The 22,802-nt window shown below is 46.9% G+C and overlaps 2 protein-coding genes across 7 annotated transcripts in view; both read left to right on the top strand.

Annotated features, from left to right (window-relative positions):
• The window catches only part of KDM4A (lysine demethylase 4A), a 46,366-nt gene extending 41,921 nt beyond the window's left edge, over nt 1-4,445 (top strand). For both annotated transcript variants that reach the window (XM_080800301.1, XM_080800302.1), the window contains exons 20-22: nt 1,989-2,108; nt 2,358-2,450; nt 3,120-4,445. In XM_080800301.1, the coding sequence (XP_080656427.1) occupies nt 1,989-2,108; nt 2,358-2,450; nt 3,120-3,260 (354 nt within the window). In that variant the 3' untranslated portion in view covers nt 3,261-4,445. The remainder of the gene's footprint in view (nt 1-1,988; nt 2,109-2,357; nt 2,451-3,119) is intronic.
• A 2,456-nt stretch (nt 4,446-6,901) lies between these two features.
• Nucleotides 6,902-22,802, top strand: part of ST3GAL3 (ST3 beta-galactoside alpha-2,3-sialyltransferase 3) — a 186,059-nt gene continuing 170,158 nt past the window's right edge. The window contains exon 1 of one of the 5 annotated variants that reach the window (XM_080801260.1): nt 6,902-7,130. The gene's annotated coding sequence lies outside the window, so the exon portion shown is untranslated. The remainder of the gene's footprint in view (nt 7,131-22,802) is intronic. The other 4 variants (XM_080801258.1, XM_080801261.1, XM_080801259.1 and 1 more) reach the window with 4 other exon arrangements.

Below are 22,802 nucleotides of genomic sequence, written 5' to 3'. Positions count from 1 at the left end.
CAGTGGGGAGCCTGCTTCTCCCTCTGCCTCTGCTGCTCCCTCTGCTTGTGCTGTCTCTTTCTCTGTCAGATAAGTAAATAAAATCTTTTTTAAATAAATAAAATCTTTAGACAATCTGGGTTTTTTAATTGAAAAATAACCATTTTAAAGCAATATTAGAGGAAAGAATTCCATTTTTCTACAATTCTGCAAATCTCCTTATTGTTTTAAGATTTTTATTTATTTATAAGTAATTTTTACACCCAACATGGGGCTCAAACTCATGACCTTGAGATCGAGTCTCGTGCTCTACTGGCTGAGCCAGCCAGGCACCCCAGATTCTGCAAATCTCTTTAATGTTGTATCTTCACTCATTCCGTTGTGATGTATTGTTTTGATTAAAAGTATAGTAGTAAAAGTAAAAGTAGTAAAAGTAGTAAATGGAAGGGGGAGGAGTGTTTTAATAGCCTTTCATACCATTGTGATTATTCTTTGGGTACTGCACCAAAAGTCAATGAGGAGTGGTTTCTTAAAAGTTAGTTGCAGGGTGGAATCTGAAAGTAGATCAGTGAACTTATATTAAAATCCACTGGCTTATGTTGCACTGAGAATGAATCTTTACTTACGCCTAATTTTGTAACATCATACATTGGGTATTTGGAAAGTACTCACGCATTAGACTATGAAGATCTTCCAAATGTCAATTTTTTTTTTAAGATTTTATTTATGTATTTTACAGAGATCACAAGTAGGCAGAGAGGCAGGCAGAGAGAGAGAGAGGAGGAGGAGGCAATAGGCTCCTCGCTGAGCAGAGAGTCCGATGCGGGGCTTGATCCCAGGACTCTGGGATCACGACTTGAGCCGAAGGCAGAGATTTTAACCCACTGAGCCACCCAGGCACCCCTAAATGTTAAATTTTTATTATACAGCATCAAAAACCACATTTATTAGTATAACTGCTCATAAATAAATTTATTTATTTAAATGATTTTTTTTTTAAAGTAATCTCCATACCCAACATGGGGCTTGAATCCACAACTCCGAGATCAAGAGTTGCATGCTCCACCTGGTGCCCCTCAGAAATATCTTTAAATTTGGCAAAGCTTCAAGTTTAGTGTGGTGATACAACTTCCCTGAAGTTCTAATTTTTCTAAAAGCATAAGTTTTATTATTGGCAGTACTATGACTTCTTTTCCCTGAAGTGACAGGCTTATTTCATTCATTTTCAAGAGGATGTCTGCCAGTACTCAAGTCTGAATAACTGTAGTTTGTCAGCCAGTTTTTCAAATAAAGCCAGTGCTCCATGAAAAAAGCAGCTCACGGGTCAGTTACACGGCGCTTTTCCTCAAGATAACCATTGTTCTTTAGCAGGTAGCCAAAGTGTCCGCCTTTGAGTGCTCACATGTACTCAAGGACTAAGGTTTGACAAAACAAGTTTTTCTGCTTCATCAAGAGACATTGTTAGGTGAAACCAGGTATTTTTCCTTTTTTTTCCCTCCCCCCTAAATTATGAGCGCACAGTGGTGAGGAATACGGTAACAACTGCTAATGCTTGCAGCTGCTGCCTTGTGCTGAGGAACAAGCAGTTTTACCTGTTAGAGCTTTTACACCATAGCTGCAAAGGTCAACTCAGAGAAAGAGGCTAATAATGTTTTTTATACCCTGAAATCCTCATTCTAGTATTTCTTCAGGGCAGAGCTTTGTCCTCCGATGTTTAGCAGGACAGTTAAAGGAACGTGAGAAGGATTCTTGATCTTGGCACTATGTTGATTAAGTTTACTGGAAGCTTATTCTGGCTGCCCTTTTCTGTCACCTCAGAGCGTCAGGAGTAGAGATACGGGGCTGACTTGGACTCAGCAGGCAGCTCTTTAACTTGTATCTTTCAGCCCAGTGAGAGTCTGCCTTGCTTGGGCAGACATCTGAGCAGGAATTTGTCCTGGTTCCTTCTTCCCTAAGTAGATGGTGATGAGGGATCTTCCTTTCACTCTTCTCACTTACTGTTCCCTCAGAGTCAGGACTGTCTCCAGTTGGGTCCTCCCGCTGAAGGAGAAGTGGTCCAAGTGAGATGGACAGATGGCCAAGTCTACGGAGCCAAATTTGTGGCCTCCCACCCCATCCAGATGTACCAGGTAGCCAAAGGTTTTTTTGGGGGGGCTGGGGAATACTTGATTGATTCAGTGTTTCCTCTGAGGAGAGCTCTAGGGAGCTCTTTCAGAGTGTGCGGCTGCCCTGTGTCCTGTCTGCCAGAAGTGGCTTCATTTTGGTAGTCCTTTTTTCAGTGTTCTGGATCCTTCCTGTGATGGCAGGAAATTGCCACTGTGCACAGCGGACCAGGGAGTCAGGGATATCACAGCCAAAGGTCTTTGTTTCCTCGGTAGGTGGAGTTTGAGGATGGCTCACAGCTTGTGGTTAAGAGAGATGACGTGTACACGCTGGATGAAGAGCTTCCCAAGAGGGTCAAATCCAGATTGGTGAGTGTGCCTGCTGTGTGCCCTTGACCGGTGAGCGTGCTTTCTATGTGCCCTTGACTGGCGAGCGTGCTTTCTGTATGCCCTTGACTGGTGAGCATGTTTCTTGTGCCCTTGACTGGTGAGTTTGTTTTCTGTGTGCCCTTGACTGGTGAGCATGTTTTCTGTGTGCCCTTGACTGGTGAGTGTGCCTTCTGTGTACCCTTGACTGGGGAGCATGTTTTCTGTGTGCCCTTGACTAGTGAGTGTGCCTTCTGTGTGCCCTTGAGTGGAGAGCGTGCTTTCTGTATGCCTTTGACTGGTGAGTGTACTTTCTGTGTGCCCTTGACTGGTGAGTATACTTTCTGTGTACCCTTGACTGGTGAGCGTGCCTTCTGTGTACCCTTGATTGGTGAGCCTGTTTTCTTTGTGCACTTGACTGGTGAGTGTGTTTTCTGTGTACCCTTGACTGGTGAGCGTGTTTTCTGTATGCCCTTGATTGGTGAGCATGTTTTCTATGTGCCCTTGATTGCTGAGTGTGTTTTCTATATGCCATTGACTGGTAAGCCTGCTTTCTGTGTGCCCTTGGCTCCCGTCTGGGAGGGAGCGAACAAAGCAAGGGTGTGTCCTTTTGTTCTTTCCTCCGGGTGGTTGGCTACAGAGTGCTCATTTGGCTTGCTTATTCTTCTGTAGTCTGTAGCCTCCGACATGCGCTTCAATGAGATTTTCACGGAGAAGGAGGTTAAGCAGGAAAAGAAACGGCAACGAGTGATCAACTCAAGATACCGGGAGGATTACATCGAGCCTGCACTATACCGAGCCATCATGGAGTAGGTGCTTCTGGGGGCCAGCAGGTGCCCAGCCATCAAGGCGACAGCACTCTGGGGTTCCACAGCACGGCAGACACTTGGAACTCTGAAGTCTCTGCGAGTGAAGTTGTAAAACGAAAAGGAATGGAATAACCGACCCCATCATCCTCTCACGCCCCCATTCCCCGTCGCATTCCGCTGTAGTGAAAGGACAGCCTTTCTTGGACATGTGGCAGCAGCCGCCTATCTCCCCACTGAAGGGCTGAGCACTGAAACGCGGGGCTGCACTGGCCCTGGTCTACAGTGGGGTCGACTGCGCTGGCCGGGCTGGTTGCCTAGGACTTAGCTTCCTAACAGTCACCTGCACCCATGAGGCCGAGGTGCTGGTGCTTACTCCCTCCCCCTTTTGTATTTATGTGTGTGTATGTGTGCGTGCGCGCACGTGTGTGTGTGTGTGTGTGTGTGTGTGTGTGTGTGTGTGTGTGTTTGGTTGGACCAGCTTCTGCCAGCCCCTGGCCTTTACTTTCTTCCTTGCCTGTCCAGGGCAACAAAATGTGAAATTCTGCCCTCAGCTGAGCTGAGTAAAGGCTCCTGGGGGTTGGCTGGAGATGTGTGTAGCATCTGTCTGTCCCTGGAACTGCCTCAAGGGAGTGCTGGCAAAGCTGCAGTATCGAGATGTCACGGAGTTAATGCCTCCTCTTCGTCCTGTCTTGGAGGAGAAGACTGGGGGTAACATGGGTGTGTGCCTGTTCATGCTAGGCACAGAGCCTCTGTGGCATAGTATTAGAGGGTATGGCTGGGGAACACCCTGAAGGGGGTTCTTAACAATGGAAGCAGGCAGAGCCTGGTGGGTGATTCTGTCAACAGAAAATTGGAATCATGCAGGGGCTGGGAGGGTTAAGATGAATTGGGGCCATTGGAGACCAGGGGCAGGTTTAGACATGTCCCTGGTCTGGGGGTGGGAGGGAGCTGATTTGGGGGTGGGGGTGGGAATGGAGGGCAACACTGAAGGGGTTAAACAGGTTTTTGCTCCTCATGAATTTGTTTGCCTGGGCCCAGGATTGGAGGGCTTCACACCTATACCCTGTGTATACAAGAATCAGATTTATAATACTTCCCTGTTTTTTGTTACGTATGAACGCTATAAACCAAATTATTTTGAAAACTGGTGCATCACCTTGTCCTTAGCAATAAAATGTGTTGAGCAGAGGATTGGTTGTGTCTGCCCCGAGGAGCCTGAGTGGCCCAGGGTCAGGCTGGGGGTGTATCTAGTCATAAATCCTGGAGCAGGGCCAGGTATTTTAAAGTTTTTTTTTTTTTAGTTGGTTTTTAAAAAAAATATGTATTTATTTGACAGAAAGGCAGCATGAAAGGGAATACATGCAGGGTGAGTGGGCGAGGGAGAAGCAGACTCCCCACTGATCAGGGAACCCAATGCGGGGCTCAGTCCCAGGACCCTGGGATCATGACCCGAAACCAAGGCAGGCGTTCAATGACTGAGCCACCCAGGTGCCCCCAGGGCCAGGTATTTTATGAAGACTCAGGCGGGACCCAGGAAGCTGTCCTAAAAGCGATGGGTTCCTTGTCAAGGTCTGGTCCTGTGGCTGTGTGCTAGACCAGGCAAGGTGACAGACACATGGGAGGCAGAGGCACTTGGGGCTCTGAGCACCTTGTTTTGTTTCTTTTGCCTTAGGGATAGGAAGGAGGGAAGGGAGGACCAGACCACTTTCACAAACAGGGTTTGGTCTCTCACTTCTTTTTTTTTTAAGATTTTATTTTTTATTTATTTGTCAGAGAGAGTGAACACAGGCAGACAGAGTGGCAGGCAGGGGCAGAGGGAGAAGCAGGCTCCCTGCTGAGCAAGGAGCCCGATGCGGGACTCGATCCCAGGACGCTGGGATCATGACCTGAGCCGAAGGCAGCCGCTTAACCAACTGAGCCACCCAGGCGTCCCTGGTCTCTCACTTCTGCTATACTTGATTATCTTCACCGAGCTGGTCCAACTTAATATCATGTGTTCCATGCAAATTGTGGAACCTGCCTAACACCGTTTTAAGGGACTCGGCCCCCAGTGGGATCCAATGGGGTCTTGAAGCTACTTTGAGCTGCCTGTAGTTGGTGAGAAACTTCCTTGGAGTATCCAGTCCCTTTGGTGGGTTCCTGGGGTATAGGTGGTTGAGGATGGAGCAGGAGCAGGGCAAGGAGGCGCCAGTGACTACGAGCCAGACTCGGGGGCACAGCAGAGCTGCTCCAGCTGGCCCTTGGATAACCAGGCACTTGTTTCATGGCCTGTCTAGGTGCTAGGGAGGCTTGGGTCAGCTCAGCAGTTCTCAATGCTTTATATCCTGGGAGGTGGTCGCTGCATGGTGTTGATTGTTGGGGGGAAGGGAGAAGCCGCAGGTTTCAAAGATAGTTTTCTATGCCAACTCCTTCCTGGGGCCAAGAGAGGGAAGCTGAATTATTTGTCCAGCATCCAACAATTCACTTGGGAGATGAGGTGGGACCGGTCTTAGTGGATTGTTGAGCCCCGGGAGCACATATCTCTGAAGGGAAGGAACACACTTATCTAGACTTGGCAGGGTCCCAGACCCTCCTACCTCTCACCGACCCCACCATCTCCATCCCCATTCCTGCTGAAGGACCTGCAGGGCTGAGGTGCCTGGTCTAACCCCAGCAGAGCTCTTAGCAGCTGACCTTTCTAGAAAATATGCACTTCGGATTTTGGCTTAAGTAATAACTCTGGGGAAACCGAAGTTTAAAAGAGGGGATGAAACTTGCTCAAATCCTACAGAACAGGCTTCTTCCTCATTGCCTGCCGGTGCAGTCAGGCCCAGGCTGTAGAGGATGGATTCCAGGGAAGCCTTTTCGTCAGGGCAAACTGCCCTGCTTTCCTAAGGTAGCATCTCTGGGTTGGCAACCAAGGATCGCAGCCTGACAGTACCTTCTCCCTTCTGTCCATCCCATCGGTGGTGGTAAACGTTTCAAATGGTGCCCCAGGTGGATATGTTGGTGTTCAGGGGAGGGAATGACGTAGGATGGGAGAGAGCTGGGACCTCGGGAGCTGCAGGGCGAGTGGTCCTGTGCGCGAACTAAAAACATTTTCTGCCACACTGAAATGGGCAATACAGCAGGGAACCCTGTTTCCTTATACGCCACAGGATAGGGCAGGGTCGCCCAGCCCGTAGAGGCTGCCAAACCTTGGGCCTCAGGGAGCCCACCAGCGGCGCTCAGCCGGGCACCCGTCGGCAGCTGCGGCCCTTGTGGAATGACGGTGGCCAGCCTGCATCTGCGTCCGAGCGGCCGCAGGCCCTTCGCGCGCCTGTGAGGAAACAGGCTCCCGAGGAGCTGGGTCACGCCCGCGGGCATCAGATGTCCTTCTCCCGGCCATGAAGCCGGGGGAGGAGAATTGCTCCGGGAAACCGAGGCGACGCGACCCCGCTGACCTGCAGGCCGGGCTGCCTCTGCCGGACGCGGCTCCGCACCGCCCGCAGCCTGGGTCTCCGCCGAGGGTGGGGTGGGCGGGTCGGGAAACTGGGGGTGCCCGTGTCTATTGGGTCTCCGCGAGCTTGCGCTCGCCCGCTGCCCGCAGCGCAGCTCTGTATTGGTCAGCCCGGCGCCCCGCCCGGCTCCCGGGGCCCGATTGGCCGCGGATGCCCGACCCCCGGCGAGGGCGCTGAGGCGGAGAGCGGGATTGGTGGTCGCGTCGTCCCCGGGTCGCGGCCGCGCGCTCCGCCCGCCGCTGCGTCCCCACTATGGCGGCGCCCATGCAGCCCACCTCGTCGTGGGCGCCCGCCGGGGTCCCCCGCGGCTGTTGCGGCCGCCTGCGCCCTGGCCTTCGCCTTCCCGCCCGCGTCGGGCCGGGCGCCACCTCCCCACTGCCTCCCTCTCCGCTGCGGTAAGGGCCAGTCGTGCGCGCGTCGGGGCGCGGCAGCCACCGCGGTAACGGTGGCCGCGCCACCCCTCCCCTCCCCCGCCGCCCCCGGTCCCGGCGGGCGCGGAGTCCACCCGCTCGCGCTGGGGAAGGGAGGGTGGGGGCACGGCCTAGCTGCGCCCCCCCACCCCCGAGCAATGAGGTCCGGCTTGGACTGCGGGCCCCGGGCGACTTCGTCCGGGAAGGTGGGGCGGACAGCCAGGCCCCGGGGGAGGACGGCAGGACCCGGGCCGCGGGGTGTGAGGTCACCTGCGTTGCGAGACCCCGCAGCGCTGCGCACCTTGGCGCAGAGGAGGGACGGGCGAGCGGGGCTCCGCTGTGGGAAGAGGAGAAGGAAAAGTCCAGGGAAAGCTTGAGCGGGAATCTGCGGCGCACTGGGTAGCGGTTGTCATTGCTTACTGCTTTCCTGGCAGCCAGACATTCGGGGGACCGGGTCAGTTTGATTGGCAGAGGACGCCTTTCTGGCTTCCTTTCCTTCTGGCACTTCTCCCCATTGTTAATTCGGGAATCTTGCTTGCAAGACGAAATATCTTTGTGATGAGAGCAGGTTTGGGGAGGATGGTGTCCCATGAATGTTTTGGGTTTCTTTTTGCCACTGCTCATTTTTATGATTCCTCAATAAACTTCATTTCTGTTTGCGCTTCCCTCACAAACGAGGGAGGAGTGGAACGCGTGAACTAAATCAAAGTAGTTAATTGAGAGAGAGACAGAGACAGAGACAGAGACATCAATGAAAGCGGCTGTTATTTTGTAAAAACTGGGAACTTTTTTGTGGATGTAATTTGAGTTGTCTATACTATACCTAGTTGAACTTGAAGGTAAAACAAAATCACTTATTAGTTTCCTGGAAGTAAAGTAGTCCTCATGGAAAATAGGCTATCTCTAAGTCAAAATCACCTTGGAGTGATGATCGTTGAGCTGTTTGGTATACCTTCAAGTCAAAAAGATTAAAAGGAAGCCGGCACAAAAATTTATGACCAAACTCTGTTTTCAGATCACCTCTTAAGGCAGTAACAGCTCCTAAGATGAAAGATTTTTCACTCTAGGATATCTTGAAGTATTAAGTGATGAATCTCACTATTTTGCATGTCTACATGTGTAGTCGTGGTTAAATAAAAGTAAATTATTAAAGAGGGAATAAGACGTGCATGTTCTTAGAGTAATTGACTTTGGATCATCAGTAGTGTCTCATGAATACATATTATGTGCAAGTCACTAAGAATGTGGGGGAACTGAAGACCTCTAATGTAGGAGACTTGTTCTGATTAGCCTAAGAGATAGTTGTGGGAATACAGGGCACACAGGACACTGATAACTGGTCATATTGCCTCTAGAATTCCTAGACAGTAGGTAGGAGAGAAGAGAAGAAACCCATATAGTTGAGAAAGGTTTCACAGGGAAGCTGACGCTTGCCTTAAGCCATGACTGGGTAAGCCTGGGGGATGATGAATAAGAAGGCAGAAGGTATAAGAAAGGATGGTCAGGGGGCAGGGGAGAATGGCAAATGCTCATGGGTGATTCCAGGGGGTTCTTGTTAGAGAAACTGGGAGGTAAGTTTGTATCAAAAAGGTAGGTGGGTGGCATCAGATGGAGAAGTAAGTTTGTCTCAGGCAGAGCAAAGGATAAAAAGGTAGAAGCATGTAACTCCAGCTAGCCTTTAGAAAAATAGACAGTAGCACTTTGTTCATTCTTGTCACTTTTCTGATTAATCCCAGCTGAGTGTACCGACAGTGACAGTGTACCTTGTGACTACTGAGATGGAGGATTGGGACCTCTAGATGCCTTCTTGCCTTCCTTCTCTCCCCTTGTGTTCACTTTGTTGCCAGGTCTTGCGGCTAGACTCCCCACTGTTTTTGTCATTTGCTGCTTTCCATTTCTGGTGTCATCAGGCTTATTTGGGATCATTGATACCATGCCATTGAGTTTTTGTAGGAACCCCACCCCCAGCATTTCCCCCCTTCCCATCTATGCTGTGTACTGCTCTCTCACTTCCAGGTATCTCACTTCCCTAGTCAAGACTTTTAACAGCTTCCCCTTGTCTGTTGAATTAAGCACAGAACAGACTGGCAGAGACACTATGGGTAAATTCATTTCTTGCATTCCCTTAGATTTTGTTATTTTTTCCAGGTCAGTAGAACTGTTTGCTCTTTGTGCTTTGCTGTTTGTGCTTCATATCTTTGTTTATGTTGCTTTTTATATCTTAAATGACCCCCTTGAATCCCTAATTGTTGGTTCTTACCCATGTTCAGGGCCATGTGCTATGGTACGTCCTTTGTGAAACTTTCCTGTACTTTTCTTCCCATCTAGATGGGACTTGTCTCTCTTTTAAAACATTTTATGTTGATAACTGTGCCAAAAATGCAGACTCTAGCAGGCCATCTGATTTTGCTACCTCCTGAGGGCACTATAAAACTCCCATATATGGGAGTTTTATAAAACTGAACTTGTTCAGAGCATAGACAGTCTTCATCATCTAATACAGTGTTTTGTACATAGTAGGTACTTGACAGGCTCGGGTTTTTTTTTTTTAATATTTATTTATTTATTTGAGAGAGAGAGATTGAGTGCACATGAGAAGGGAGAGGGTCAGAGTGAGAAGCAGACTCCCTGCTGAGCAGGGAGCCCAATGTGGGACTCGATCCAGGAACTCCAGGATCTTGACCTGAACCAAAGGCAGTTGCTTAACCAACTAAGCCACCCAGGAGCCCCTGCAGGCATGTTTTGTATTGAACATAGCTTTAAACCAAGATGGATGCAAAGAAAATTCTTTGTACAAACAAAATGTTCATCATAAAATCTGTAAAGAAAGTTACTTATGTGAGAGAATTCCTTATTAAGAGATCTGACGAGGGGTGCCTGGCTGGTTCAGTCAGTGGGACTTGTAACTCTTGATCTCTGGGTTGTGAGTTCAAGCCCCACATTGGATGTAGAAATTACTTAAAAATAAAATCTTTAGATTTTTTTTTTTAATTTATGAGAGAGAAAGAGCATGAGCAGAAGGGAGGGGCAGAGGGAGAAGCAGATGAGGGAGAAGGACCTGGTGAGGGGCTCGATCCCAGGACCCTCAGATCCCAGGACCTGAGCTGAAGGCAGTTACTTAATCAACTGAGCCACCCAGCTGCCCCCAAAATAATTTTTTTTTTCAAAATAATTTTTTTTAAAGATTTTATTTATTTATTTGACAGAGACACAGTGAGAGAGGGAACACAAGTAGGGGGAGTGGGAGAGGAAGAAGCAGGCTTCCCACTGAGCAGGAAATCCAACAAGGGGCTTGATCCCAGGACCCTGAGATCGTGACCTGAGCCAAAGGCAGACGCTTAACCACTCAACCACCCAGGCGCCCCCCAAAAATAAAGTCTTAAAAAAAAAGAGATCTGATGATCTGATGTATTGATCTGGAGGGCTTGGATTAGGCTGCATTAACAAAAATCCATTAAGACTTAAGTGGCTTAACAAAACAAAAGCGGATTTCTCACTAGCACGAGTGCCCAGGGAACTGTGCTCCTCACAATCACTCAGGGACCCAGGCTGATGGAAACTCCATCTGAACATGGTGTTTCAAGGATCATTTTTGATCTGAGTGAAAGATGGTGGTTAGGGGGCATGGTCCCTGGATGGCACATGTCACTTTTGTTCACATTTCATCCCCTAAGGCAAGTTACATGGTCAAACCTAACTTTAAAGAAGAGCAGGGAGGGGCACCTGGGTGGTTCAGTTGGTTAAATGTCCAACTCTTGGTTTCAGCTTAGATCACGCATGATCTCAGGGTCGTGGGGTTGAGCCCTGCATTGGGCTCTGTGCTCAGCATAGGGTCTGCTTGTCCCTCTCCCTCAGCTCCTCCCCTATGCATGCTGTCTCTCCAACAATAAATAAATAAAATCTTAAAAAAAAAAAAAAAAAAAAAAGAAGAGCAGCCTTAGCATGTGCCTGGGAAGCAAAGAGCCAGATCTAATTGGTGGGCAGCAGGAAGGACTAACGCATCTTTTATGGTACTTTTATGGTACTCACCACAGTCCATAGAAGACTGGAGGTAGCAAAATCAGATGGCCTGCTAGAGACGAGCATTAGACAGTAGCAAGAAATAGGATCTCTATCTAGGCATGGGAGGAGGCTGGATTGGGAAGTTGGGACTCCATGACAGGCACTGTACACACCCACAGGGCAGGGCTGCTGGTACTTGGGCAGGCTGATGTACCCTAATCCCAGCAGAGTCATGCCAAGGGCGTCACTGTTCTATAGTGCCCTCAGTAATGAACACAGGAATGGTCCTGAGGCATCCCAGAAAAGTTGAATTATATTCAAGTAATTTAGCCAGGAGGAATGAAATAACTGGAGGTACATTTCCACTTGTATAATTAAACTAAGAAGGAAACTTAGTTTCACATTGGTTAAACTGGGTTTCCTTGAGACCATCAAACTTACGGGAGGAAAGTCTTTTTTTTTTTTTTTTTTTAAGATTTTATTTATTTGCGAGAGAGCAGGGGAGGGACAGAAAATCTGAAGCAGACTCCACATTGAGTGCAGAACCTGATATGGGGTTCGATCTCCTGACCCCGAGATCATGAGCTGAAACTAAGAGTTGGATGCTTAACTGACTAAGTAACCCAGGCGACCTGAGATTTCACTTTTGATAAAGAATAGAAACATAGAGTGTTGGTTGGAGCTGTGGCGCAGGAGACAAGATCCGGGTTGAAATCTTGTTTCCGCCACTAATTGTCTGACATTGACCAAGTGTCTTCTTGAGCCTGACGTTATCAGTAAAATACGTAGGGTGAATCAATAGAGTTGGTTTATGTAAAGCGCTTTGCATAGTACCTGGTTCGGAGTAAGCAGTCGTGTTCATGAATATTACCACCAGCAGCAGCAGGATTTGAAAAACACTTATTTTTTTTTTTTTTAAAGATTTCATTTATTTACTTGACACGGAGAGAGAGAGATCACAAGTAGGCAGAGAGGCAGGCAGAGGGAAAGAGAGGAGGAAGCAGGCTCCCCGCCGAGCAAAGAGCCTGATGCGGGCCTTGATCCCAGGACCCTGGGATCATGACCTGAGCCGAAGGCAGAGGCTTAACCCACTGAGCCACCCAGGTGCCCCCTTGGATAGCATTCTTACCATACCTTTCTTATTTTCACATTTGTCATAAGTTATTTTACTTAGTCGTATGCATGTCTGTGTCCACCATCACACAAGGCACTCCAGTCACCTATTAACTGAGCAGGTGCTGTTAGGTGCTTGTGCTGTTTATAGTGCCCTCAGTAATGTCACTCGGGGAGCAAAAATCAACTTTGTTTTGCTCTGTTTACAGCACTAGCAAGGCCCTGTGCTAGGTCATGGCATTGTAAGTTAAGAAAGGGATGGCCCTGGCCTAAAGGAGCCTATAGTCTGGTAGGACCAGAAGCCAGTAAGCCGGCAGTTAAAATACATTGTCACAAGGACTGTGTTTGAGGGTCCCTTGGGATCTCCAAAATGAGACCTGCTATCACACTGGGAATATAAATAACAGTTTTCCAGAAAGGTTCACACCTAACCTAGGTCTTGAAGAATCACTGGCTCTTAGCTTGGTGGATGTGGGTTTGAAAGGCTTTCTGACAGGAAATGATGTGTGTAATGGCCTAGAAACATGAGCGAGTGTGGCTGCATCCTGAGGACACTTGAGTGGCAGGAGAGAGAAGGGGTGTGTGGAGGCTTCGAAAGGCACCTTGCGAAGGCTTTTTGAGTTCAGGAGTCAGAGCTTTATCGTGCAGAGGTGTAGGAGCCACTGAAGATTTGAAGGTAGGAAATCAGCTTTGTTCCTTAGGAGGGTCACTGCGTGTGAAGGAGGCGGAACAGCGGGTGCCCCGTTTCCCTGACGGGAAATTCTGGGATTTGCAGCCGTGGTCCCGTGCCCTGCTACACAAGTGTCGTAGAATGTTCATGTCTGGGGAGAGATGAGAGTGAGGTGAGTGGAGGGAGGGCACCAGATAGACAGGGGCGGTGATGTGGGTGGGGCCTCGGGGTCCTTCCTGGGGATGGAGGAGAGCACCCTGTCCAAGGGTCCGTAGACCAGGATTTCCATCCTGGTTTCCCTGGTTTCTGCAGTTTGACCTTGGGCAAGCTCCAGAACCCCTTGTGTCTTGTTGGTTTCCAAATCTGTGAAATGGGGTAAAAAATCCCTACCTTGCAAGGTTGCCGCTCTGGGGATACAAGCAGATAGGAAGCCCTGCACGATTAGATAACGTAAGGGGCCTCCTGTGATAAAAATAACAGTTTTAAGATTTCTAACGTCTAGAATATTACTGGGTTCGTGGTAGGTGCTCCTCAGCCTTCAATCCCACTGCCTGGAGATAGCCACCGCCCACATTGTGGTTTTATTTCTACATCTTAAGTGATTGGTGAGTGCTGGTCTGGGAGTGGTAGGCATGGGGGATTATTCTGAGATCTAGAAGGGAAGCATCGATAGGGATAGCACACCGACTTAAACATTCTTTAAATGCCAACAAATTATATATGGCTCTTCAGCTGCTCCCGCCCCCACCCGGAAGCCGCATGTGCACAAGGGTGCACACTCCTGCCCCGGCTTTGCTCCGATGTACACACTGCATGTACGGCTGGAGCACGTGCTGCTTTGGCCTGTCGTCATTGACTGTGTCCCCCCTGAAGTTTTGCTCCTCTTCAGTCTTCTTCTGAGCATGGTTTTAAAGATGATAATGGGGCTTGAATCAGACTGTTTTCCATTAGATTCCTCCCTGGTCATCCCCACTGATGGGAGTTCCTCTCCTCCGAGCTCTTGTGTAACTTAATTTACTTTACTCTGATTAAATGTCATCTACTGTCTTCTTGTCTTACCATTCATTATTTGTCTACATGTCAGTGCCTTTCCCCTTTTCCTTGATGTCAGTTTTTCTTACAAAATAATGGAAAGATGGCATTATGTATTTTTGACATGACTTAAAAACCCACTGAAACCTTTTGTTTGAAATATGTTGAATGGGTTAAAAAATTCTATGACTGGGGCACCTGGCTGGCTTGGTTGGTAGAGGGTGTGATCAGGTACTCCTGATTATTATTATTTTTAAAGATTTTATTTATTTATTTGACAGACAGAGATCACAAGTAGGCAGAGAGGCAGGCAGAGGGAGAGGAGGAAGATCACCTACTTGTGATCTCTGTCAAATAAATAAATAAAATCTTTTATAAAAAATTAAGAAAAAAACAACAAAAAACATGTTCTTTACCTTGAAAGGACAGTTGTGAGTACTTTTGGAATATCTGCTAAGTAGCATACTGCTAACAGATACTTGCCATTGCCAGTAATGGTCAGCAAACTTGGAACACTGGTATTTTTCTAAAAGAAAAATACACAACTGTTCCTTTCATTCCAGAAATTTTTTTTTTTTTTAAGATTTTATTTTATTTTATGTAGGCTCCATGCCCAGCGTGGAACCCAGTGTAGGGCTTGAACTCACAACCCTGAGATGGAGACCCAAGTTGAAATCAAGAGTCTGATGCTTTACCGACTGAGCCACCCAGGTGCCCCTTCTTTCTTTCTTTTTTTTCTTTCTTCCTTTTCTTTCTTTCTTTCAGATTTTTATTATTTTTTTAAGTTTTTTTATTTTTGGTAATCTCTGCACCCAACATGGGGCTCGAACTCACAACCCCAAGATCAAAAGTGGCACGATCCACCCCCTGAGCCAGCCAGGTGGGCCCAGGTTTCCTAATGATGTACTTTTCACTCACAGCAACAGAACAATATAATGACATCTGTCACTAAGTCTTAATATGCCATATCGCTTCAGGGTTTTGTTTTGTTTTGCCTAAAAAAATGGAATGTTGCATTTCCAGTAAATGCTCCCCTACGTATTTTTTCCTCATCTCTTTCCTTGTTCACCAGAGAAACAGTATCTTGAATTTAAAGCTCTTAAATTCCCATACATGTTTTTATGGTTTTGCTCCATGCTCTGTGCTTGCACGCCGCACACAGCAGGGCCCGGGGGCCGCAGGGCCTGGTGGCCGGGCTTGCTGGTGTCACTGGAACCCTGACGTGCATGCCCGTGTGTGAGTGCTGTTACTGACTGCTTTCAGATTATGGTGTTCTGGACACACGGCCATCTCCCACTTCAACACCAGCCCCCACTCTTTGATCTCAGTTGGCCCAGGCAAAGGAGGGTTGTCTCTTCAAACATTCTGGTTGAATTTTCTCAAGACTGATTGCATTCAGTGTTTTTAATCTTACACATAGAATTTGCCTTTTCCAGATAAAACATCGTGTCTGCAACCTTGTCCCCAGAACACCATTAAGCAGAACCCCCTTAAAACCAAACCTTAACAGCTCCTATTCAGAAAGGGTCATTTTGTTCGCTTGTTTATTTTTTGGGTAAAAACAAAGATGAACTGAAAGTTGTGTTCCTTTGGATCCCTCGGCACCACCCGGCCCCGCCTCCCCCCAGCCTGGCTTTTACTCAGTTGCTTCTGAAGGGCGCATCCGATCAGAGACAAAACATTTTTCAGCTTTCCACTTCCGTCTTCTATTTTTATCACCTTGGTGGATATCTAATTTCTACTTAGAAAGTCACTGACCACCTGTGTTTTAGGAGTCTGGGTCCAGTCAAGAGAGAGAAACCACATGGTACTTTGAGCAGGTAAACTTAGTGTAAGAATTATTAACTATAATAAGGATTTGGAGTAACTTGAGATCAGCTAGTAAGAAGGAAAGAAATAAGCACATGGAAGGATGCTCAACACCATTAGCCATCGGGGGAATACAAAGCAAAACTATAATGAGACACTTACCCTCACCCCAGCTTTCTCTGATTATCCATTTTATGTGTGTGTGTGTATATATATATATATATATATATATATATATAAAATATATATATTTATGTATTATATATAATTTATATATTACATTTAATTTATTATATATTTATAATTATATATATGTACATTGTTTCATTTGCTTGGTTCACACCCACTAGGACAGCTATTATCAAAAAGACAGATAATCACTAGTGTTGGCACAGGTGTGGAGAAATCAGAACTCTCATACGTTGCTGATGGAAACATAAAATAGTTCAGCTGTCATTTCCTTGAAAAGTTCAGTGTAGAGAGTTACCATGTGACCCAGGTATATATCACTAATAGATGTACCCAAATCCTTCTCTAGGTATATACCCAAGAGAAATTAAAAATTTATGTCCATATAAAAATTTGTTTATCGGTGTTCCTGGAAGCATCATTCTTCCAGAAAGTGGAAATAACCCAAACGTCCATCAACTGTAACATGTAACAAAATGTAATTTATGTTCATATGTTGGGATGCTATTTGGCGCTAAAAAGAAATGCAGCCCTGATCCGTGCTACAACGTATGTGAACCTTGAAAACATCAGGCTAGGTGAAAGGAACCTGTCACAAAGGACCACATAGTGTATGATTCCGTATATGTGACATGTCTATAAACATTTGGCTATTCTGTAGAACAGAAAGTAGATTAATGGTTGCTTAGAATTCAGAGAATGGGAGGTTGGGCAGGGGGTGGCAGCTCAGGGGTGCAGGATATCTTTTTGGAGTAATGGGAATGTTCTAAAATTGATTGTGGTAATGTTTGCACAACTATGTGAAAATACCAAAAGCCATTGAAATATCTCCTTTGAATGGCTGAATCGTATAGTATGTGAAGGATACCTCCATAAGGCTTTTCTAAAGGAGTAAAGAGAACTCCAAAGGAATCTAGGCATAGCACATATAAGGCCTGGGGCTGAGAGAGAGTGCTCAGTGAAGAGCTCCCCAGTCTACCCCACACCTGGTGCAGGCCGAGATACAAACTTTGGGGTGTAGTGGACGTCACCATGGCTCACTGGGTCACCGAAGAGTTACGGTGATGCTGCGTTGTGGGATTGGCTGGAAACCAGCCTTCTTGGGGGCTGGGGTCTCTTTGCACAGAGGTGTCTCACCAAGGGCACTCTGCTATACAGCTGCCCAGGCTGGGCGCTGTGAGGGCCGCCGTTGGCTGCTGCTCATCGCTCATGGCCGGGCACTGGAAAAGCCAGGTGTGCTGCTGTCGGAGCCTACCCGGAGGAATACACTGGAACCCAGAAACAAAATCCCTTTTTCCTCAAGCATGGGCTCTCCAGCACCTTCTACTGACAGAGCTCATATCATGCCAACTGGCAAAGAAAAATATGCACAAATATGCCCAGGCTCAGATCCGTCTTGACAGAGCAAGCAAACGGGGTGACTATGGAGCGGAGAGGCAGTAAACCTGTAACCCACACAGGAGTCATGGGGATCTCAGCAGCCCCCGAGCTTTTTAATTCCCTTTGGGGGTCCCAAGGTTATCCTTGCCCCTAGGCTGCTGTGATTGGAGAAGCCAGGACACTGTGTCTTTGAGTCAACTTGCCCTCAGCCCAGCTCTTTCTAGTCCATTTTTACATCTTTTTCTGTTTTGTATGCCCGGTTCTCTTTTTCAGATACCAGTTATGCTTACGCTGGATCTCCTATAACTACTGTTGCTGCACGTTTTTGTTTTGTTGTTTGGATTTGTTTTAGCAATCCTTTTACACTTTTTCTTTTTTTCGGTTTTTTTTTTTTAAGATTTTATTTATTTATTTGAGTGGGAGAGAGAGTGTGCGCTTGCAAGCATGAGCAGGGGAAGGGAGAGGGAGGATCATGACCTGAGCCGAAGGCATGTGCTTAACCAGCTGAGCCACCCAGCTGCCCTTACTCTTTTTTATTTTATCTTGTTTTTTTTTAATCCACCTTCATTTCCTTCCTTCCTTCCTTTTTAAAGATTTTTTTTTTAAAGTAAGCTCTACACCCGACGTGAGGCTCAAACCCACAATCCCGAGATCAAGAGCCGCAGACTCCGCCCCCTGAGTCAGCAACAGGTCCCCACCGTCCCCACTGTTGCTTTCATGACTCTTAACATCTTTTCAGCAGCGACCACTTTGTTGGTTACCGCTGAGGCTTTCATTTCCATGATGGTGTTATTTTTCTTGGTTCACTCTTCCTGAATGCTAATTTTACTTTATTTAGAAAAATGGCGTTGTCTTAGTGTTTTTTCCCTGAGCTCCCCCTTTCATGTCTGCTCTTAGTTAGCTCGCGTTCTATAGAGCCAGTTGGGAGTGGGTGGGATTAGGATAGTCTCTGTTAATGATCTTTATCTGTTCTATAACCACATTTTTTCTGTCCTGTGGTCTTCATCTACCATGTTTTGCCCCAACCGTCCCCATTCCTTTCTTCCACTGTGTTGTAGCATTTCTCATTAGATTTCCTATACTGATTTCTTTTTGCTGATGTTTTGATTTAGTCTAGCACTTCTTCAGATGCAAAAAGTTACGTGACTAAAGCCAGATCATTGGGATTTGAATCCTGGCTTTGCCATTTGCCAGCTCTGTGATCTTAAACAAGATAATTCAACCTTGCTGTGCCTCAGTTTTTTCTGTATGTAATGGGAACGATAGATAACCTCATAGGATTGGTGAGAAGATTCAGCGAGTTAAATCATTCAAAACTCTTAGAACCGTGGTTGATCCACTGTAAGTGCTGTATGAACATTAACAATATTAACTTACCCCACTCACTGACTTGCAATTAGAAAATGCACGTTCTTCTGCATAGACTAATTTAACATATTGCATATTAATTAACTACTTAAATCTGCCTAGTCATGCATAACAGCTGAATAGGAGCTGTGCATTCAGCAAAAACGTTTGTTAAAAAATTGATGAGTTTTTCAGTAAATTTTTTTGGGAAGCTGGGTAATAAATAGCATGGTATATAATAACTTCTCATTAACTTGCCTCAAAAAATATTCACAGGAGTCATGCTTTGTGGTTTTTGCTCTGCATACCTTTGTCATACCTGAGTTTATATCCAGTATGGCTGATATTTGAAGATCAGCAAAATTCCGACATCTTATTTTATTTATTTTTAAAGATTTCTTTATTTATTTGACACAGAGAGAGAGACAGCGAGAGAGGGAGCACAAGCAGGGGGAGCAGCAGGGTGAGGGAGAAGCAGGCTCCCTGCTAAGCAGGGAGCCTGATGGGGAGCTTGATCCCAGGACCCTGGGATCATGACCTGAGCTGAACACAGATGCTTAACGACTGAGCCACCCAAGCTCCCCAAATTCTGATATTTTAGACTAAAAATTGTTGCCAGGTATAGTTGAGAAAATAATCATATTGTAGGGTGTTTTAGAAATGACAGGTGTTTGGTGCAGTTTTTTTCCATGAATTCAGATTTTTATATGATTTTTCTTTTTATGGCTAAATAAAAAGAACCTAGCATAATAAACCTTTGGTCCCTTTCTTTGAGCGTACTGTAACTGACCAAATAGTCAGTCAGTGAGCCGGTCGCTCTCGAAGACCTACCAGGGATACGGGTAAACAACGTCGACTGGTCCCTGCCTGCATCAGCCCGAATATAAATGTTAAACAAATTACTGTAAATACGCGTAAGATTCTGAGTGCCCTGCGAACTGGGATGAGGATAAACAGCTGCTGTGGGAATTTGTAACAGGGAGGCCTAACCCGAGGTGTGGAGATAGGTGAGGCTTCTGTGCGGGATTCACCTGGCAGCTGTGGATTCGAGGCTGAGTGGGAGTTGGCGCCATGGTGCGGGAGGGTCAGGGCAGTGTCAGCCTGACCTTGGGAGAGAGCGAGGGGACGGGAAACACTGAGAGAGCGGCCATGCTGCGGATTGGACCCCTCCCGGGGAGGCGTAGGGCCTGGAGAGAGGTGTGGGAAGAGGTGGGCAGGGGCCAGAGCATGCCCAGCACTCCGAGCCTTACAGGCCCTGTTAAGCGATTTGGGCCCTTACCCTGAGGATAGCGGGATATTTGCGAAGTTTCAGCCTGGGAGTGAGATAAAGTCACATTGGCTGCTGTGTGGAGAGTGGGAGGCTACCCAGGGGGCTGTAGTAGGAGCCCAGGCTGAAGGTTAGAGTGACTTGAAACGGGACGGTGGCAGTGACGTTGGAGGGATGGATGCATTCAAGAAGGGTTTCAGAGGTGCAGGTCACAGGACTCGGTGACTGAGCGTATGTGGAGGTGAGAGCGAGGAGGGTAGTGTCAAGGATGGCTTCCAGGTCTCTGACAGGAGCCCCTGTGAAGGTGTCACCTTTTACTTGAGAAAGAGGAAGTTTGGGGCATCTGTGCAACATCTAGATGGTACTGTGGAGTAGAGTGTTAAATAGACGGACATGGGACTCAGAAGCCGTTATCTGGATGGAAGAGCTCAAGTTTGGGCTGGTCAGCATAATGATAGCAAATTGAATCACCAGAAGCGGAGCAAAATTGCTTCGGGGATGTCTGCAGAGTGGAAATGTTAGGACAGCCTCACACAGGACCCCAGGCTTCTCTCCTCATGCAGCGTTGCTGTGTGTCCGTACGTGCACACGAATCATGCCTTCAAGATGTTACGTTTTGGAATGTGTACAGCTTAGATCATGTCTAGAATTGAGACATGTAATTAGAAATACAGTAGTTTATTCTTTAAACACACACTTCTCAAGTGTTGCTGTGTACGGGCGCTGTGCTAGTAGACGCAGGTGATTCACAGAGCTAAGTTATAGATTATGCTTTCAGGTGGTATACTCCTCCTTTGCAGAGACAGAGGAGCGGGCACGATGTTTCATAAATACTGTGATGCAGGTAGGCATGGGACAATATGGGAGCAGACATGGAGTATAGGGCTATGAGTAAGGAAAGCTTCCCAAGGGAGGTAAGACTTGAACAGAGCCATAAAGATGAGCTGGCAGTGGTCGGCAGAGAAGGCAGAGGAAGGGCCCTCCCACCGTGCTGTGCTGTCTCTCTCAGTCGCGGATGCCGCAGAGAGGTCAAGGCATTGGAGGATAATCACGTCCAGTGGGTTTGACAGTTAAGACGTCAGTGGGAAACTTAGTGACCCTCTAGGGCAGGGTATGAGTTTGATTGTCTTAGTGTCCCCCCATGCTCTGCATAACTCCTGGCACTTAGTGTTTGCTGAGTCAGCTCTGGACAGAAGAGGGACATCTCCTTCCCCAAGATGAATACACGGGAAGGGGATGAGTCTGGATTGCTGCATTCCCTCGACGGCCCAAACGGGCTTACTGCACTTTTCTTTACCTGCGTGCTTTTTTATGGCTGTGCAGGGAGGCCAAGCGAGCTCCTACAGCCCGAACGATCGTAAGTATTAATCTAGTGTTAGTGTTTTTATGTTTTATTCTAGTCCTTTTCTTTTCTTCTTTTTTACTTGTCTCTTTTTTCATTTAATAGTGTATCATAAGCATTTCCCCATGTCATTAAAATATTTTCATAAATTACATCTTTTTTTTTCATAAATTACATCTTAAGTGGCTGCCACATGTCTCATTTGGACGTTTATTTGAACATTTGAGCATTTGGTTTATTTCTTTTTCTCTTGAAATAATTTGAAGTAATTACAAAAAAGTTGCAAAAATACTACAGAGAACTCCCGTAGAGCCCGCGGCTCGTTTATGGCGGAGTCTGTCGGATGGCTCCGTCGTCAGGCTCCTCTCCCCCTCTCTGTAATTAAGAAGCATCTGGTGGGCACATACTTGAAGACTGTACGATACCCCATTTCTCAAAATTCTACCCCTTAACTTTAGCATTCTTTGATGTGTCTTTAGCTGAATTATTACTGGCCTGGTCCCCAAATGGTGATTTTCTGATTACATTATTCCTTCTGTGTTCATCAGTTGGCATTCTGCTCTAAGGGAGCGCTCTCTCCTCTCCTCATTTATTAGGCTCTTCTTTCGTGGGTTATAAACTGTTATTAGTGGTCTGAATTGTTCCAGAGCCGACCATTAGGAGCCCCTCCAGCTGGCTGCTTTTTCCTTCTGACATGGCGTCACCTTTTGAGTCTCTTCTTGCTTCCAGGCACCTCGAAAGAGCCCAGCCTTGGCTCGTTTGTGCCTCCTTTGCCTTGGCCATGCAATCAGCCGTTCTTCCAGGGATCCGTGGTTCCCGCTAGGGGAGAGTCGTATTTAAAAACCAAGCTCCAGGTGCCAGATGTGCTCCTTGGAATTGGGGCATGCCTGCTGCGAGGCCCTTGTCAGTGACCGCAGCGAGGGAACGTATGCGGGTATCACACAAAGGCACACACACTGTCTTTACTCATATTTTTGTATCTTTATCTACCAAAACCCATCCACTCACACCCATCCCTTCAACTTGAGTACAACCCCCCCCCCCCATTTATTCTGGTTTTTCCCTTTTCCTATTTCCCTTTTCCATCATTGAGAAGTCCGGCTTCTGTGTGCCTCAGTACATTTACTTACTCGGTCAATTCCAGTATTGCGGGTTCCTACACCCCCAGGCCCCTTCACATTGGCCTGATGCCCCACACCTCTCTTCATTTCACGTAGGCATGCCTGCCTTGATTGGTGCTTAAGGCTTAATGGCTTTTCGATTAGATTATTCAGAAAGGAAGACCGGGAGAGAGCTCATGCCTTTTCACGGCTGTATCACCCTCCATTCTGTGGGTATATACCTTAGCTTATTCAACCCCTGCTGAAGGACTTACTCTCTCATATCACAAATAGTGCTGCAGTGAATAGCCATGTGCACAAGTTGTTTTGAATTTTTATTCATGTGTCTCTGGGATAGTTTCTTTTTTAAAAAAGAATGTATTTATTTTAGAGAGAGGGAGAAAGA

This window comes from Martes martes, assembly GCF_963455335.1.
Source record: "Martes martes genome assembly, chromosome: 4".
NCBI lineage: Eukaryota > Metazoa > Chordata > Mammalia > Carnivora > Mustelidae > Martes > Martes martes.
The sequence above is the reverse complement of the archived record's forward strand: the minus strand, read 5'-3'. Positions and strand labels throughout refer to the sequence as shown.